The 16121-nt window shown below is 49.6% G+C and overlaps 1 protein-coding gene across 1 annotated transcript; it reads left to right on the top strand.

Annotated features, from left to right (window-relative positions):
* The first annotated feature begins 4708 nt into the window (after window positions 1-4708).
* On the top strand, window positions 4709-15547 carry LOC110291878 (methanethiol oxidase). The gene is made up of 12 exons (XM_085835684.1): window positions 4709-4828; window positions 7791-7847; window positions 7989-8101; window positions 8305-8490; window positions 9019-9139; window positions 10825-11007; window positions 11242-11420; window positions 13562-13640; window positions 13723-13844; window positions 14629-14721; window positions 14865-14983; window positions 15197-15547. The coding sequence occupies exons 1-12, from the start codon at window positions 4825-4827 to the stop codon at window positions 15357-15359; spliced, it is 1419 nt and encodes a 472-aa protein (XP_085691810.1). The 5' UTR covers window positions 4709-4824; the 3' UTR covers window positions 15360-15547.
* The last annotated feature ends 574 nt before the right edge of the window (window positions 15548-16121 follow it).

Here is a 16121-nt window from a genome sequence, read left to right as displayed (position 1 = left end):
GTACACTCACATATAAAGAAAAAACTGGAAGAACTGTTCTGGGGAGAAGGCTCAGCTGCTAAGAGCACCTGTGGGCCTGAGTTCAGTTCCCAGAATGTACATGCAGGCTCACAGCTCTCTGTAATTCCAGTGCTAGGGGACTGACACCCTCGTATAGACATACATACAGGCAAAATACCAATGCACATGAAATATAAATAAATCAAGCTAGGCGGTTGTAGCTCATGTCTTTAGCCCCAGTACTTAAGAGGCAGACAGGTGGATCTCTGAGTTTGAGGCCAGCCTAGTTAGTCTACAGCGTGAATACACAGAGAACCCCTGACTCAGAAATTAATTAATTAGCTAATAATTTAAAAAGAGCAAGAGAGGGACAGGTGGTGACAGTGCATGCTTTTAGTTCCAGCAGTTGGGAGGCAGAGACAGGTGGATCTTTGGATTCAAGGCCAGTCTGGTGTACAGAGAGAATTCCAGGACAACCAGAAGTACACAGAAGAACCCTGTCTCAAACAAGAAGAAGAAGAAGCAAACGACATAAAACAAAAAGGGAGGGCTGGGGCTGGGGCTGGGGCTGGGGCTGGGGCTGGGGCTGGGGCTGGGGCTGGGGCTGGGGCTAGGGAGATAACAGCAGTTAAAAGCACTTACTGTTTTTGCAGAGGACCTGGGTTCCACTCCCAGCACCCACATGGTGGTTCACAGCCATCTGCAACTCCAGTTCTAGGGGTCCAATATTCTCTTCTGGCTTCCTTGGGCACTAGACATACACCTGGTGCAAAATAATTGCAGACAAATATTCATACATATAAATCTTTAAAGAAACCCGGCAGGGAGTCAAAGAGGCAGACCTTGAAGCACCTCCTCACAGTGCACCTGTGTTCAGGGAGACGCGGGAGCCGGAAGCTTGCCGCTAGCCTTCTCCATTTTATTCAGCCTAGGACCCAATTGAGAAAAAACAGGCAAAGAGACAAAAGCATCCTTCTTCCCTGGCCTGACATAGGCATGCAGCAGAAAGCCTGGCCCAGATGAGCACTGGGTCTTCCTGCCTCAAAGATCTGGATTAGAAGTGGATCTTCCCGCTTAAAATTATGCCCCCCCCACAAAAAAACAAAAAACAAAACAAAACAAAAAACCTCACAGGTGTGCTTCTCCATTTTTGGGTTTTAGTTAGTTCCAGATGTAGTCAAGTTGACAGCCAAGAACAGCCATCAGAATCTGAGACTTTGAATTCATGATTCTTATATGGCAGCCTCCAGTGACACAGAATTGCAGGCTTAACCACCAGGCACGGTTTTGTTTGTTTGTTTGTTTGTTTGTTTGTTTTTTGTCTTCTCACTTTAAGGTTTTTGTTTTGTTTTGTTTTGTTTTTCGAGACAGGGTTTCTCTGTATAGCCCTGGCTGTCCAGGAACTCACTCTGTAGATCAGGCTGGCCTCGAACTCAGAAATCCGCCTGCCTCTGCCTCCCGAGTGCTGGGATTAAAGGCGTGCGCCACCACGCCCGGCTTTAAGTTATTTTTGAGCACCAGTTCCAGTGTCTCCCTCCCTTCTCTTCACTGGGTTTAATTTTTTTTTTTCACCATCCTCCCATCTTGCCCATCTCAAAGCCTGTTAAGTGGGCCCAAGGAGGGTGGCTGAAGATGAGTGTAAGAAGGTGCCCAGGTAGCAGCCTGACCTCCTGTGGCATGCCCTGTGTCAGGGCCTCCACTTCTGTTCTCAGAGCCCAGGGCCGAAGTTCACAAGCAATATTAACCAGACACTAGATCCTCTGTCTCCTCCGTAGTAGCTGCCATGGCCTGGGCTTAGAAATAACAGCAACAAATGCAGGCCCCGCCCCCTGGTCCTCCAAACCCATTGCTGTGGTCCGGTATTGGCTGGCTGGCAGCAAACGGGGTTAGCTTTGGGGATGTCCTTGCTACCACCACTGGCTGTGAATACCATAGTTGGCTTCTGGCTAGAGAAGGGCAAGCTAGATTGGGGAGTGAGCCCTTCGGCTGCTGAGAAGGACTGGCAGCAGCTGCTGCTGGGAGTGGGAAGAGTTCCTTCCAGCCCCACTCTGGAAGCCCAAGGCCCTGGGGTGGTTCTGTCCATAGCTGGCTTCTCTCCCTGGACTGGATTGGACAACTTCTCCCTAAAACAGCTTCATTAGCTCTGAAGCAAGATGTCAGTGAGAAAAACAGCAGACAGAAGTTAGGGGTGCTATGGAGAAACTGCCAAGACCAGCCAGGTCAGAGTGCAGGGCCAGGAATGAGCTCCTTGTCAAAACAGACTCAAGGACAAACAAAACTCGCCAGTGCCTCCTTTGGATTTATTGATTTAGGAGGGCAAGTAAGGGAGCAGCCTCAGAGCAGATGCACACACTGGGCCAGCTTTGCAGCCTCAGGGCAGATACACACACTAGACCATCTTTGCAGCCCCAGGGCAGCTGCACACACTAGGTCAGCTTTGCAGCCTCAGGGAAGATGCACACACTGGGCCAGCTTTGTTGGCTGGCTGATGGTGGACAGTGAAGAAGATACCACAGCAAGCCAAGAGATTCATTTTTGTTGATTCATTTTCTCTACCCCCTTAAATCATTTTAAAAATATATTTATTTAACCCGTATGTGTGTGCCTGAGCTTATGGATGTACACCATGTGCCCATGGAGGCCAGAAGAGGGCATTAGATTTCCTGGAATTTGCATTGCTTGTGAGCCACCCATTTTTGGGTGCTGGGAACTGAACCTATGTCTTCTGCAAGAGCAGCAAATGCTTTTAAACACTGAGCTAAATGTATCTCCAGCCCCCACTTACATCGTTTTCAGTGAACTTTTGTAAACTCCAGGTTTAGAAGCTTATGCCTTGAATCCACAGAAGGTCTAGCTTGGCATTTACTGTGTAGACCAGGCTGGCCTCTGACTCCATGTCGAGATTACAGGAGTGTGCTACCAAAACTTGGCTGGGGAACTTTATGATAGGGAAATGACCTTTCTGACAGGCTTCTGAAGGAAGGTGACCAGTGCACTGAGCCCTGTTTTGCACAAACACACACACACACCCTGCAACACACACCTTCCTTTCTTCCCTTCCACAAAATGCATTTACATCTGATACTCTACACAGTGAGTTAATCCAGAGAAACTCCTCTCAGGCTGGGCTAGCTTCTTCCTTCAGAAGTAAAAGGTGGCTTACAATGTGTCACGTGAGCTCCAGCCCTGCCACCAGAGGCCTACCTTCTATCATAACTGTACCTAAGGCAATTTCTTCTGGTGGTTATCTTGAGCCCATGTTACCCATTTCCCTATTCAATGAGAGCCTCACTCAGAGCTTTTATCTAAGATGAAAGTAGTGTCTACCAACAGTTGGATTCCCTGAAGTGTGTGGACAGGAGCCTTCCCTGGGCAAGCACCTCACGCTGAGGACAGTGGCAGCCCCTGCTCCATGGTAGAGACGGTTACATAGTCCTCCTGCTGAGTCCTTCAAACCCACACTTTCCTAGGTGAAGGGCAGCACTGCACGGAGGTTAACAGGATCAGGCCTCAGCCTAGCTTTGAGGAGCCCTGTTAATGGGCCTCAGTGAGAGAGGATATGTCTAATCCTGTTGGGACTAGATGTCCCAGGATGGGGTGACCCAAGGTGGGGGGGAGGAAGTAACAGGGGGAGGTATTTATCAGGGCAGGACTGGGCAGGACTGGGTGGAGAGGAGGGGGAAGGGGGCTTCAATCCGGATGCAAAGTGAATAAAAATAAATAAATTACTGAAAAAAAGAAAGAGTTCTTCAGCAAGCAATGATTTACTGGTGTATATTACAGCCACAGGCTTAATAACCTGAGCAGACACTCTTCAAGCTAGAGGACCCACCCCAAGACAAGCAGTGCCCCTGAACATTTTCTGTCGCCACCCAATTGGGGACAGTTGGCCTCCTCTCTGACCCTGCATCCAGCCCCTCAGGGCAGCAGACTCTGTGGCAGGGGAAGGTAGTTCACTTTCACCTTTTGAGGTTTATGAGGGTAACTGGCAGTAATAGCAAGCACTAGGCTTTCTCCCACTTCAAAGCTCAAGGCTAATGAGTGGTTCTGGGGAAAGTGGGACCTAGGCTCACCCCTCAGCCTTGGCTCTGTGGGCAGCTGCTGTGGAAAGGCCTGGGGGAGGGGTCTCGGTGATCAGAACTGTTTTTTTGGAGCATGAATGTCTAGAAGAAGAGGACAATCTTCAGATAAGGCTGGCTTTTGATGCAGCAGTGGGAACAAACAGGTCCTCAGTCCTGGGTACCCTGAAATGTCCACGGGCATGGCCAGACACATAAACGAGCGTTTGAAGGCACAGGAACATGTGAATGCATACATATAAACACTCCTCTCACACAGTTCCTGCTCACATGGGCACACACAAGCATATACACGTCCAGGCAGAAGCACATACAAATCCATATCCATGCATACACAAACATAAAGGCACATGCATAGGAACCCACAGGAGAAGGCTACACAGGCACACAAACTTAATACAGACCCAGGTACCCACTAATGGCCCAGATGTTTTTTGCATGTGTATATACACGTACACATGTGCACACATGTGCACAAGTGTGCGTGCGTGCGTGCACACACACACCCTGTAATTTGAACAGCCAGGCCACTTGACAGCTTCCTGGCTAGCTGCCCTTTATAGTTTACCCTGGAAGGCAGCCAGGTCCCTCCCCTTGCTCCACCTCTCCCCCAATTGGTTGCATAAATTCCCTCCCTTTGCCCCTTGCCTGTGCAGTCTGCACTTATTACCAGCATTGGTCTCTGCTGAGCCTCTGCTCATTCCTGGCAAATCCTGCAGGACCCGAGTGTCAGCCAGCCAGCAGCATGGGTAAGGAAAAGGGTCTCAAACCATGTGTAGGCTGCCCTTAGTTTGGAGGGTCCTCCTCCTACCAGGAAATGGCCGGGAACTGTGGGGAGGACAGTGACGAAAGAGTTGGACTCTTGTTCCTACCCTACAGGCATGCGCATAGCAGCTCAAGTGAAAGCTTCATGCACACTATTTTTCAGCCTAGCCTAAATTCTAAGGAACAGAAAGGGACCGCCAGAAATGGTGGTTTGTGAATCCTACCCAACCTCGGTAGGGGAAGGGGCAGGGGCAGTGCAGCTTGTCACCCTAGTAAATTCTGGTTTTAGCAGGGGGTCAATGGGTTGGGGGGGGTGTTACAAAAGAACAATCATCACACTCTGGATCTCTCAAGCTGCTTCATATCACCAGTCACCGGGGGAAGTCAGGGGCAGCCACACTAGCGCACTGAGGGCCTGATTCTGTGTTCTCCCAAGTCCCACAGCCCTCTTATCCTGTGAGTTCCTGGGTATCCGTCTGAGAGCCTGGGTTTGGGAAGGAAAATTGAGGCCCTGCTCCCCTTATTGCTGGCTCTTCCCAAGGCTAGTAGAAAGACCAGTGGCCATCCTGGCACAGAAAACCCACTTGAACTTTGCCTGGGTTCCCCAAACTCAAAATGGCATAGATCTTGCTTAAAATGCTTAAGACTGGAGGATGCCACACAGAGAAAGATGGTGCCCCAGGCGACCTAGCAGCCTGGACCAAGCCTTGGGTGGCAGGAAAAACCTCCTCTTCTTAAAGATGTTTGATTTTATGAACATTTCTGTATACTCATGTGTAGCACATACGTATCTAGTGTCAACCAGGGCCAGAAGAAGGTGTCAGACTGTTCTGAGTTCCATGGGTGTGTTCTTCATCCCGGAACCATCTCTTGAGCCCTAGAACAGCATTTGTTGTTGTTTTTGTTGTTGTTAGAGTTCTTTGTTTGTGGTTGGTTGGTTGGTTGGTTTCTGAGACAGGGTCTCACTATGTAGCTCTGGCTGATCTGGAACTCACTGTATGTAGATCAGGCTGACAGAGATCCTCTGGCCTCTGCCTCTTGAGTGCTGAGCTTCAAGTGTTGCATCCCTTTAAGTCAGTGTGTGGCAGCTCATGCCTGTCACCTCAGTGCTAAGGAGACTGAGGCAGAAGGAATTTGGGGAGATCGGGCTCCCCGACTCCAACGCTGTAACTGCTTCCCTACTTCATATACCTTCTCAATGTGGATCTCCCAGCTGCAGAAGAGGCTGCTCTGGCCTTGAGGCTTCCTTATCATTTCCTTACATGTTTACTTGATGTTGTCTGCATAGGTGTTTGGCTTGCATTTATGTGCACCATATATGTACCTTTATGTGTGTGAGGCCAGAGAGGGTGTTGGATCTCCTGGAAGTGGAGTTACAGTTCTTTTTTTTTCCAAGACAGGGTTTCTCTGTATAGCCCTGGCTGTCCTGGAACTCACTCTGTAGACCAGGCTGGCCTCGAACTCAGAAATCTGCCTGCCTCTGCCTCCTGAGTGCTGGGATTAAAGGCGTGCACCACCACGCCCAGCTGGAGTTACAGTTTTTAACCACCATGTGGATGCTGTGAATCAAATCTGGGTTCTTCATAAGAGCAGTCATTGCTCTTAACCTGAACCATGTCTCTAACCTCTCTCTGGCCTGCTTGTGGACCTGGGTCAGGGCAGGGGGCAGAGCACAGTCCTGTGAGCTCCACTTCAGAATTTCTTTCAACCTACATGAGCCTGTTCAACCTCCACAGTCTGGCCCACACTCAAAAAGCTGGAATCTTGGCAACTGTCTTGTCAGACTGTAGGGTCCGGAAGGGCCTCTCCCTACAGCTGTGGTCACTAGGAAAATAGAAAGAAGTCTAAGGACACACAGCTGGCATAAGTCTTGACCAACACACACACTCACTGGGGTTGGATTGATTGTGTAATCCTGAGTGTGACCAGCAACCCGGCTCAGGACCCCAGCTGGATGGAGGAAGTTCCTGGGTCCTGCTCTGGCTGAATTTGGTGGAAGATGCAGCCTTCCCATTCTCGAAGGCTGCTCCTCAGAATAGACCTCAGAAGGCTGCCTACCTGGTTTAGGTCTCACAGAGGCCCCTCCGGGATTTTGTTTAATCATGTTGAACCAAAAGCCTTTCAATGCTAGGCAAGTGCTCTATCACTGAGCAGCTTCCCTTGGTGGGTCATTTGATTTTAAGATTTAGTTTGTGAGTGGTGTGTGTGTGTGTGTGTGTGTGTGTGTGTGTATGCCCTTGTGAGTGGTGCAGCCCTCAGAGGTCAGAGGCATCTGACCTCCCCAGAGCTGAACTCTGTGCTTGCTGGTAGCTGGGGATTGAACTGCTGAGCCTCCCCAACTCACTTTTGCTTTTTTGAGACAGGGTCTTTCTATGTAACCCTGACTGTCCCAAAACTATGTAGACCAGGCTGGCCTTGAACTTGCAGATCTCCACCTGCCTCTGCTTGCTGGGATTAAAAGCATTAAAGGCATGAGCCCTGAATCAGTTTTTGCTATATAGCAAGGCTAGTCTTGAACTCATGCTCCTCCTGCTTCTGCCTCCCTATAGCCGTGTGCCCATCCCCCTGTGGTGCTCTCACTTATCTCTTCTTCACATACAAACTGGAAACCGAGTTACATAATTTGCCCAAGTTCTGCCCAAGACTGGCCAGGTAGGCTACGGCAGGAATCGAAGTCAATGTTATGATTACTGAGGACACAGGCTCTGCCTCACCTCCTCCAGTCCACTTCCAGGTCATGTGGTTCCACTCTTCAACTTCACCCTCATCAGAGATGGGGGACTGGGTTGGGGATGGGTTGGGGGTACTGGGCCAAAGTGATGGGGCTGAAGTAGGGACCTGGGGCACCAGTGAATCTGCCTTGCCTGCCAGATGTGTCAGGCTGCATAAAGAGAGAATCACACTCCAAAGCAGGCCCCAGCCAACGTGTTCCCATTATTTCTACAGCTACAAAATGCACAAAGTGTGGTCCAGGTTACCCCACCCCTGTGGAGGCCATGAAAGGTAATTGCGAATCTAAGGGCCAGCGTCCCTCTGCAGACCCCAGGGTAGGGTTGGGGGACTGCAGATCTACCTTTACCCCTCTGATCCTCCCTGAGCTGCCTCTGCCTGGTGGATTACCACAACCTGCTTTCTACTTTCCAGGACCCCGAGAGGAGATTGTCTACGTGGCCTGCATTTACCGGAACACAGGCACTGAAGCCCCAGATTATTTGGCCACTGTGGATGTAGACCCTAAGTCTCCCCACTATAGCCAGGTGAGGTGAAGCATGGTCACTAGTGTCCCTGAGACTCCCACCACAGCCCCGGTTCCCTACCTCCACCCTCCTTTGTCCTCATGGTAATGGAAGCTATTCATTGCACAGGGTGCTGAACTGAAACCCTATCTATGCCTAGTCAAAAATGAGTCTGTAAAGGCAGGACCTGGGCAATCAGCACTTCCTGTCCCTCTCCATCCTAGGTCATCCACAGGTTGCCCATGCCCTACCTGAAAGACGAGCTGCACCACTCAGGATGGAACACCTGCAGCAGCTGCTTTGGGGACAGCACGAAGTCACGCAACAAGCTGATACTGCCTGGTCTCATGTCCTCCCGCATCTACGTGGTGGATGTGGGCTCTGAGCCTCGTGCCCCGAAGTTGCACAAGGCATGTCCTCTGTCCTTGTGACTAGCTGTCTCCAGATTTGACACAGGGTCTGGCTCAGCAGCAGGGATGAAGGGCACACTTCAGAGGGCTCCTGAGCTGGCACCATCAAGCAAGTTTCAAGCATGGGCTGGGATGCCAGGAGAGGAGGTTTCTTCTTTGAGCATGGTGTCAGAGCCAGCTAGCTCAGGGCTTCCTCTCAACACGTCATTGGATATCCATCCTCTGCACCAGATGCTCAGAGCTGACTGCTGAGGGTACAGAGCTAACAGTGGCCTGGGATGGGGCCCCAGGAGATGGGAGTGCCTTCAAGAGGGACGAGGGAATGTCAATGCTCTCTGACTGAAGACTTACTGGTGGTTTCTCTGCCTCTTCCTTGCTGGTCTCCGAGTTACCAGACTGAATCTGTGCTGTCTTCCCTCAGGGAGAGGAAAAGGAGGCAGGGCCCACAGACAAAGCAGGGAGAATGACAGCAGGTAGTGGAGACTCCTGGCTCTGTAAAGTTCTGACCCTATTCCTCACCTTCTCCAGGTCATTGAAGCCAGTGAAATCCAAGCCAAGTGCAACGTGAGCAGTTTGCACACCAGCCACTGCCTGGCCAGCGGAGAAGTCATGATTAGCACCTTGGGGGATCTCCAGGGCAATGGCAAAGGTACCTGCTGGCACTGTGGACTTGTAAAATCTCAGCAGCTAAGAAGTGCGGAAGGCATCCCTCTGTGTGGGGAACAGAACCAAAGCCTGGGGAGCAATAGAGTGAGACACCAGGGGGAACTGGCTGAGTCTTATCCAGCATCTAACATGTCAGCGAGTGACATCAGTTGCTTCAATTATTACTACAGTGATGAGGCTGAGCCTGGTCGTGTGGGGTATAAGTTCAGCTATTTTCTAGGTCATAGCAGAAAGATCACAAGTTCAAGGCCTGCCTGGAAAACTTAGCAAGACTTTGTCTCAAAATACAAATAAAAGAAGGTTGGAGTTATAACCCAGTGGTAGAGCACTTGTCTACATTCTTGAAGTCCCAGTTTCAACCATCAGTACACACACACACACACACACACACACACACAGATGATCTGTAACTGCATGGTCAGGAGTCTGCCATAAGGATGTAAACTTGCATGTGAAGTTAGAAGTACCTATGTAACATAACTCTGGCCTTTGTGAATTCATGAACAACCCTCACAGCCCTTGTCTTACGGGTTGTTTTGTTGGTTTTTGTGTGTGTGTGTGTGTGGTTTTTGTTTGGTTGTTTGGGTTTTTTGTTGTTGTTGTTGTGTGTGGGGGGGTTGTTTGTTTTTTTGGTTTGTTTTAGTTTTTAATATAACTGGGCATATGATGCACACATTTAGTCTCAGCATTTGGGAGGCAGAGGCAGGAAGAACTCTGTGAGTTTAAGGTCAGTCTGGTCTACATAGTGAGTTCTAGGTCAGCTACATGGAGAAATCAGGTCTCAAGAAAGAGGGAGAGGGCTGGAGAGATGGCTCAGCGGTTAAGAGCACTGACCCGCTCTTCCGAAGGTCCTGAGTTCAAATTCCAGCAACCACATGGTGGCTCACAACCATCCATAATGAGATCTGATGCCCCCTTCTGGGGTGTCTGAAGACAGCTACAGTGTACTTACATATAATAAATAATTAAATAAATCGAAAGAAAGAAAGAAAGAAAGAAAGAAAGAAAGAAAGAAAGAAAGAAAGAAAGGGAAGGAAGGAAGGAAGGAAGAAAGAAAGAAAGAAAGAAAGAAAGAAAGAAAGAAAGAAAGAAAGAAAGAAAGAAAGAAAGAAAGAAGAAGGGAGGGAGAGAAGAGGGGGGAGGGTGAAAGGGAAGGAGGGAAGAAAATTGAATGCACAAAGGATAGCTGGCTGGAAGGAACTGGAGCTTTGCCTGTAGCTGCTTGAGATTCTTTTTTTTTTGTTGTTTTGTTTGTTTGTTTGTTTGTTTGTTTCGAGCAGGGTTTTTCTGTAGAGCCCTGAATGTCCTGGAACTCACTTTGTAGACCAGGTTGGCCTCGAACTCAGAAATCTGCCTGCCTCTGCCTCCCAAGTGCTGGAATTAAAGGTGAGCGCCACCACTGCCTGGCACTGCTTGGGATTCTTACTGGACCAACAAGGCTTAGACTCTGAGAAGAACCCATAGTGGTTGTTTCCCATCCACTGTCAGGTGCAGGAACATCCATTTTAGAGATGGCAGGGGTCAGGGAGGCCCTTACTCTGTACTCTTCTAGCAGCTTCACCCTTCTCTTAGAGGGCTTGGGAAAATGTTCTCCCTCTGAACAGACAGGGAACGGTGGGAAAGAGTGATGGCCCACCACTTCTACATAAGCCCCTTTTCCCTGCTCAGGGAGTTTTGTCCTGCTGGATGGGGAGACCTTCGAGGTGAAAGGGACATGGGAGAAGCCTGGGGATGCAGCTCCAATGGGCTACGACTTCTGGTACCAGCCTCGACACAATGTCATGGTCAGCACTGAATGGGCAGCTCCCAATGTCTTCAAAGATGGCTTCAACCCGGCTCATGTGGAGGCTGGTGAGAATCACCCTAAGGGCAGGCAGGGGTCCACAGCCCCTTGGTCCACAGCCTCTGCTTTCAGCTCTCTACCCTACAGCAGATCTGCACTTGTCTTGCTTAGGATGCTCAGATCTGCTCAGGAGTCCTCTGTGCCCATTCCAGCTCCCCATCCTAGCTGGCACCCTGCCCCGGCCCATGCCCTCCCACCCTGACCTGAGCCCAGCCTCTGGTCCCTGTCCCCTCCCTGCTCAGGGCTGTACGGGAGCCGCATATTTGTGTGGGACTGGCAGCGCCATGAGATTATCCAGACCCTGCAAATGAAAGATGGGCTGATACCCCTGGAGATCCGCTTCCTGCACGACCCAACTGCCACCCAGGGTTTTGTAGGCTGTGCCCTCAGCTCCAACATCCAGCGCTTCTACAAGAATGAGGTAACTTTGACCCCTGCCTTCCACCCCACCCCCAACACTCAGCTATGAGAGTCTCTCTCACAAGGACCTCCTCCCAGACTTCAGTGTCCATGGTTCTTGGCCCCACCAGCCAAGGCTTCCCCAGGAAGCAATGCTGCCTGCTATCTGTGCTGGGCTAATTTCTACCTTGCCTGAGTCTGTCTTCTGTTGCTGTAACTCAGCAACTGAGTGTCATACGCAGAATAAGGAATAGAGGTTTATGTAGCTCATAGGTCTGAGGCTAGGCCCTCCAAGGTTGAGGAATAGCATCTGGTAAAAGCTCTCATTGGGAACTCTGCCTCTAGGGACTTTACTGGATGAGAGAGCCATCTGCAAGTAACAAATTGGCTTTGTTGATTGATTCATTTTCAAGACAACCATAAACATTCTCATGGGTGAATCCATCTTCTGTGAGCTCTGACTTAATTAAGTAAAGGTCCCAACTAGTCACCAGGTGGTGAGTGGTATTGAACCCCAGCACTTGGGGGAGCAGAAGTAGGTGAAGCTTTGTGGGAGCCAACCTTGTCTACGTAACAAGTTCCAGACCACCCAAGCCCACATAGTGAAACCATGCCTCATGAGACAAACAGAAGCTGGAGAGCTGGCTCATCAGTAAGCATCTGCCACTCTTCTGGGGGACCTGGCTTCCATCCCCAGAATTCACATGTGGCTGACAACTGCCTGTAACTCCAGTTCCAGGCAATCTGAGTTCTCCTCTGGCCTCTGCAGGCACCAGGAAGGTATGTGGTGCACAGATATAGATGTAGGCAAAATACTCCTGTATATAGAACAAAGTAAAAGCAAATTAAGTTAAAAACAAACAATAACTAAAACAAAGAGGTCCCAGCTACCCAGTTAAAATGTAACCTTAGCACTTGGGAGGTGGAGGCAGGAGAATTGCAAGTCCAAAAAATAAAAAGACACAATTAAGGTCTCACCTCTTAATTCCTCACAGTGGTAATTAAATTTCACCATGACTTTTGGTAGGGATACTCGAAACCTAACTGGCCATATTGATAAATTCATTCAAAACCTAAGGCTGGACACCTGGGATCCCAGCCCTTGGAAAGTGGAGGCAGGGGGACCAGGAGTTCAAGACCAGCCTCAGCTACAAAGTGTCTGAGGTCAGCTTGGGCTACATGAAACTGTCTCAAAAAGGAAAAAATAAAAATCTACTTAGCGAGTGAAAGGAACGGAATTGACTCAAAACACAACAAGATGGAGTTCTCAGCACTAAAGAGATTTATTTGCCCCGGAGGGACAAAGAGCAGGGACAAAAAGACAAAGGCAGAAGATAGAGGGCTTGGTGGAACATTCTTTTAATCCCAGTACTCCAGAGGCAGAGGCAGGGAGATCTCTGAGTTCAAGGCCAGCCTGGTCTATTGATCCAGTTCCAGGACAGCTAAGGCTACAAAGAAAAACCCTAATCAAAAAAAAAAACAAAAAACAAAAAACAAAACAAAACAAAGAAAAAAAAAGACAAAAAAAAAAAAAGAGGAGGGAAGGGACAGAAAAAGGGATGGAGGAAAAGGGGTAGGATGAGGGAGATGAGGGAGAAGAGGGATAGGAACAAGGGAGAGAACAGGGATATCTGCCATGGAGGGACAAAGGACTGCCTCTGGATAGAGAGGAGACAGATGTAGCCCGAAGGCAAATGGCAGATTATAAAGGTAAAAGAGAAACCTCTTGTTAGGATGAGTTGGTTCATTTTAATTAGGCATGTTAATTAGGTGACCAAGGGGGCCTTTGATGTCTGGACTTCAATACTTTGATAGCTGGACCTTTGTGGTCAGCCTCAGGAGGCGGAAGTGTCCAAAGGACGGAATAGGCCTTGGTGACTAGCTTTAGGAATGTAATTGAATACTTTTTAGCAAGAAGAAGGGTGAAAGGTGAAACCTGTTGGCGTCATGTTTGCCATGCTCTGACCTGCTAGAGCCCTTCAGTGGGCATCTGTGTTAGACACTCTGACAGGGATTGGTGATGCCATGGTGAGGCAGTCAAGCTCTTTGCCCTCCTGGCTGAGGTCCCCTTCCCTGCAAGCCAGGAGAACCAGCATTTCTTCCCCCCCCCCCCCCCCCCGTCCCCAGTTCTGATAAGTACCTTCTCTCCTTTCCCCAATGTAGGAAGGCACTTGGTCAGTGGAGAAGGTGATCCAAGTGCCCTCCAAGAAAGTGAAGGGCTGGATGTTGCCAGAAATGCCTGGTGAGTGCCCACTAGAGAAAGCAGGTTGATTCCTGGCCTGGGAAGAGAGACAGACTCCTTACAGCCCCTCAATCCTGCTTAGGTTTGATCACCGACATCCTGCTGTCCCTGGATGACCGTTTCCTTTACTTCAGCAACTGGCTGCATGGGGACATTCGGCAGTATGACATCTCTAACCCACAGAAGCCTCGCCTCACTGGGCAGGTAGAGGCACTAGCAAAAGCTGCTGGGGGCTGATAAGGAAAGAGCAGGAAACGCAAAACTGTGGGCAAAGGGATAGGCCCAGGACTGGAGAGCCATGGCTGAACACAGGGACTGTGTCTAACAAGAAAGGGATGGTCTCTGGGTATGAAGGAGCATACCTTTAAGGCCAGCCCTAGAGAAATAGGTGGATCTCTGTGAGTTCAAGACCAGCCTGGATTACATAGTGAATTTCAGGCCAGCTAGAGTTACACAGTGAGATGGTCTCTTAAACAAAACACACACACACACATGGGAAGAGATTCTAATGAGGCAATGTCCACACCCATATGAGTTACTCTTGTTACTGTGATTAAATACTCGACCAAAACAAAGGAAGGAAAGGTTTATTCTACCATGGTCAGAAGGTGTGCTGATAAAGTGTATTTTACAGGAGGCATGAGTTGATTGCTGGTACTCACCTGTCTTCTCCTTTTTGACAGTCTAGAATCCCTGTCCACGGGCTGGTGCCACTCACATTCAGGGTGGATCATCCCTTCTAGTTACACCTCTCTATAATGCCCCACAAACAGCCCAGAGTGTGTGTGGTGGGGTGTGTGTGTGTATGTATGTGTGTGTGTACGTGTGTGTGCACATATGTGTGTATGTATGTGTGTGTGTGTCTGTCTGTCTGTCTGTGTGTGGTGGTGGGGGTTTGCTGACTCTAAAACTCAGTGAGTTTGGATCATGAAGATGATCACTACATCTGTAACCGTTGTCCCCCTTTCCCTCTGAACCCTGCTTCCAGATATTCCTTGGAGGCAGCATTGTTAGAGGAGGCTCTGTGCAAGTGCTGGAGGACCAAGAGTTACCCTGTCAGCCGGAGCCCCTAGTGGTCAAGGTGAGAACTTCTCCCTGCTCCCTCAGAGTCATGCTCAAGAAATGTCTGGTTGGATGCTTTGGGATCCAGCTGGTATGCCAAGGGGCACCAGTTGCTTAGGCCATTTGGGGGTTACTTAGAGTCTGACCTCTTGTTTCCCCAAGGGAAAACGAATTCCTGGAGGCCCTCAGATGATCCAGCTCAGCTTAGATGGCAAGCGTCTTTACGCCACTTCATCACTGTACAGCACCTGGGACAAGCAGTTTTACCCTGACCTCATTAGGTGAGAAGCAGTGTGGGGGCTCATTTCTCCAACTGTCTTCTCCCACAAGCATCACTTGGCCTTCTGAAGACTCCTCAGGAACTCCATCTGTACCCCACCATACAGATGGCCCACGGACCCTGTCCCATCCCCAGGAACCAACTATACTCACAGAATCCTGGGGTGTGGGGTTGGCTACATACAACTTCTAGCTTACCTCTTCTTCTCTTCCAGGGAAGGCTCCGTGATGCTTCAAATTGATGTAGACACAGTAAATGGAGGGCTGAAGTTGAACCCCAACTTTCTGGTGGACTTTGGGAAGGAGCCCCGAGGGCCAGCACTGGCTCACGAGCTTCGTTACCCAGGGGGTGACTGCAGTTCTGACATCTGGATCTGAAGGCTGGCACTAGGGCCCCCCCTCCACATTCTGAGCCTGCCTGGCTTCACTCTGCTCTCAGCCCCAACTCTCCAAGGCCACTCTGAGACCAGCGAGATCTGTAGAGCAGCATCTCTGACGTTGCTTGTTGTTTGTGCTTTTCTTAAGTGAGCTCCTGGAAGCACCAAGAAATAAAATGCTGAAACTTCTCTCAGATCACCCTGTGATGGAGGGGGAGTGGGTTGGGTCCTCTGCCATGGCCAGTTTCTTGTGTAAAGAAGCCCTGAAGAGGACTTCAGGGGGTTGTGGTGACGAGTGTATGCCAGTGACTCCAACATGAGTCCAATGCTGTCAAACATTTCTGTTCTGTGGCCATATATAACCATTTAGGGGGAGGATTGCCACAGGAAACCTGGGTGAGCAAGTCAATCAATATTTTAAGACTATTTTGGCATATGTATATGGTGTGTGTGTGTGTGTATGGGTATGGTATGGAAGTGTGTCACTGTATGGGTAAGCCTCGAGGTCTCCCATGCTCAGGCTCCACTCAGTGTGAAAGATAGTCTTCTCCTGGCTGCCTTTGAATCAAGATGTAGAACTCTCAACTCCTTCTCTAGCACCGTGTCTGCCTGCATCCAGCCATGTTTATAATGGACTAAACCTCTGAAACTGCATGCCAGCCCCAATTGCATGTTTTCCTTTATAAGAGTTGCCTTGGGCCAGTCAGTGGTGGTGCACGTCTTTAGTCCCAGCACTTGGGAGGCAGAGACAGGTGGATTTCTA

This window comes from Mus caroli, unplaced genomic scaffold, assembly GCF_978045245.1.
Source record: "Mus caroli unplaced genomic scaffold, Mus_caroli_1 scaffold_3, whole genome shotgun sequence".
Classification (NCBI taxonomy): Eukaryota; Metazoa; Chordata; class Mammalia; order Rodentia; family Muridae; genus Mus; species Mus caroli.
This window is presented reverse-complemented; position numbering and strand designations above follow the sequence as displayed.

Excerpts from the sequence above, each read along its gene's own strand:
- LOC110291878 (XM_085835684.1), top strand. Across the intron at positions 7,848-7,988 it reads CCCTGTGGAGGCCATGAAAG|GACCCCGAGAGGAGATTGTC; the intron begins GTAATTGCGAAT and ends TCTACTTTCCAG. Across the intron at positions 11,008-11,241 it reads CCCGGCTCATGTGGAGGCTG|GGCTGTACGGGAGCCGCATA; the intron begins GTGAGAATCACC and ends CTCCCTGCTCAG.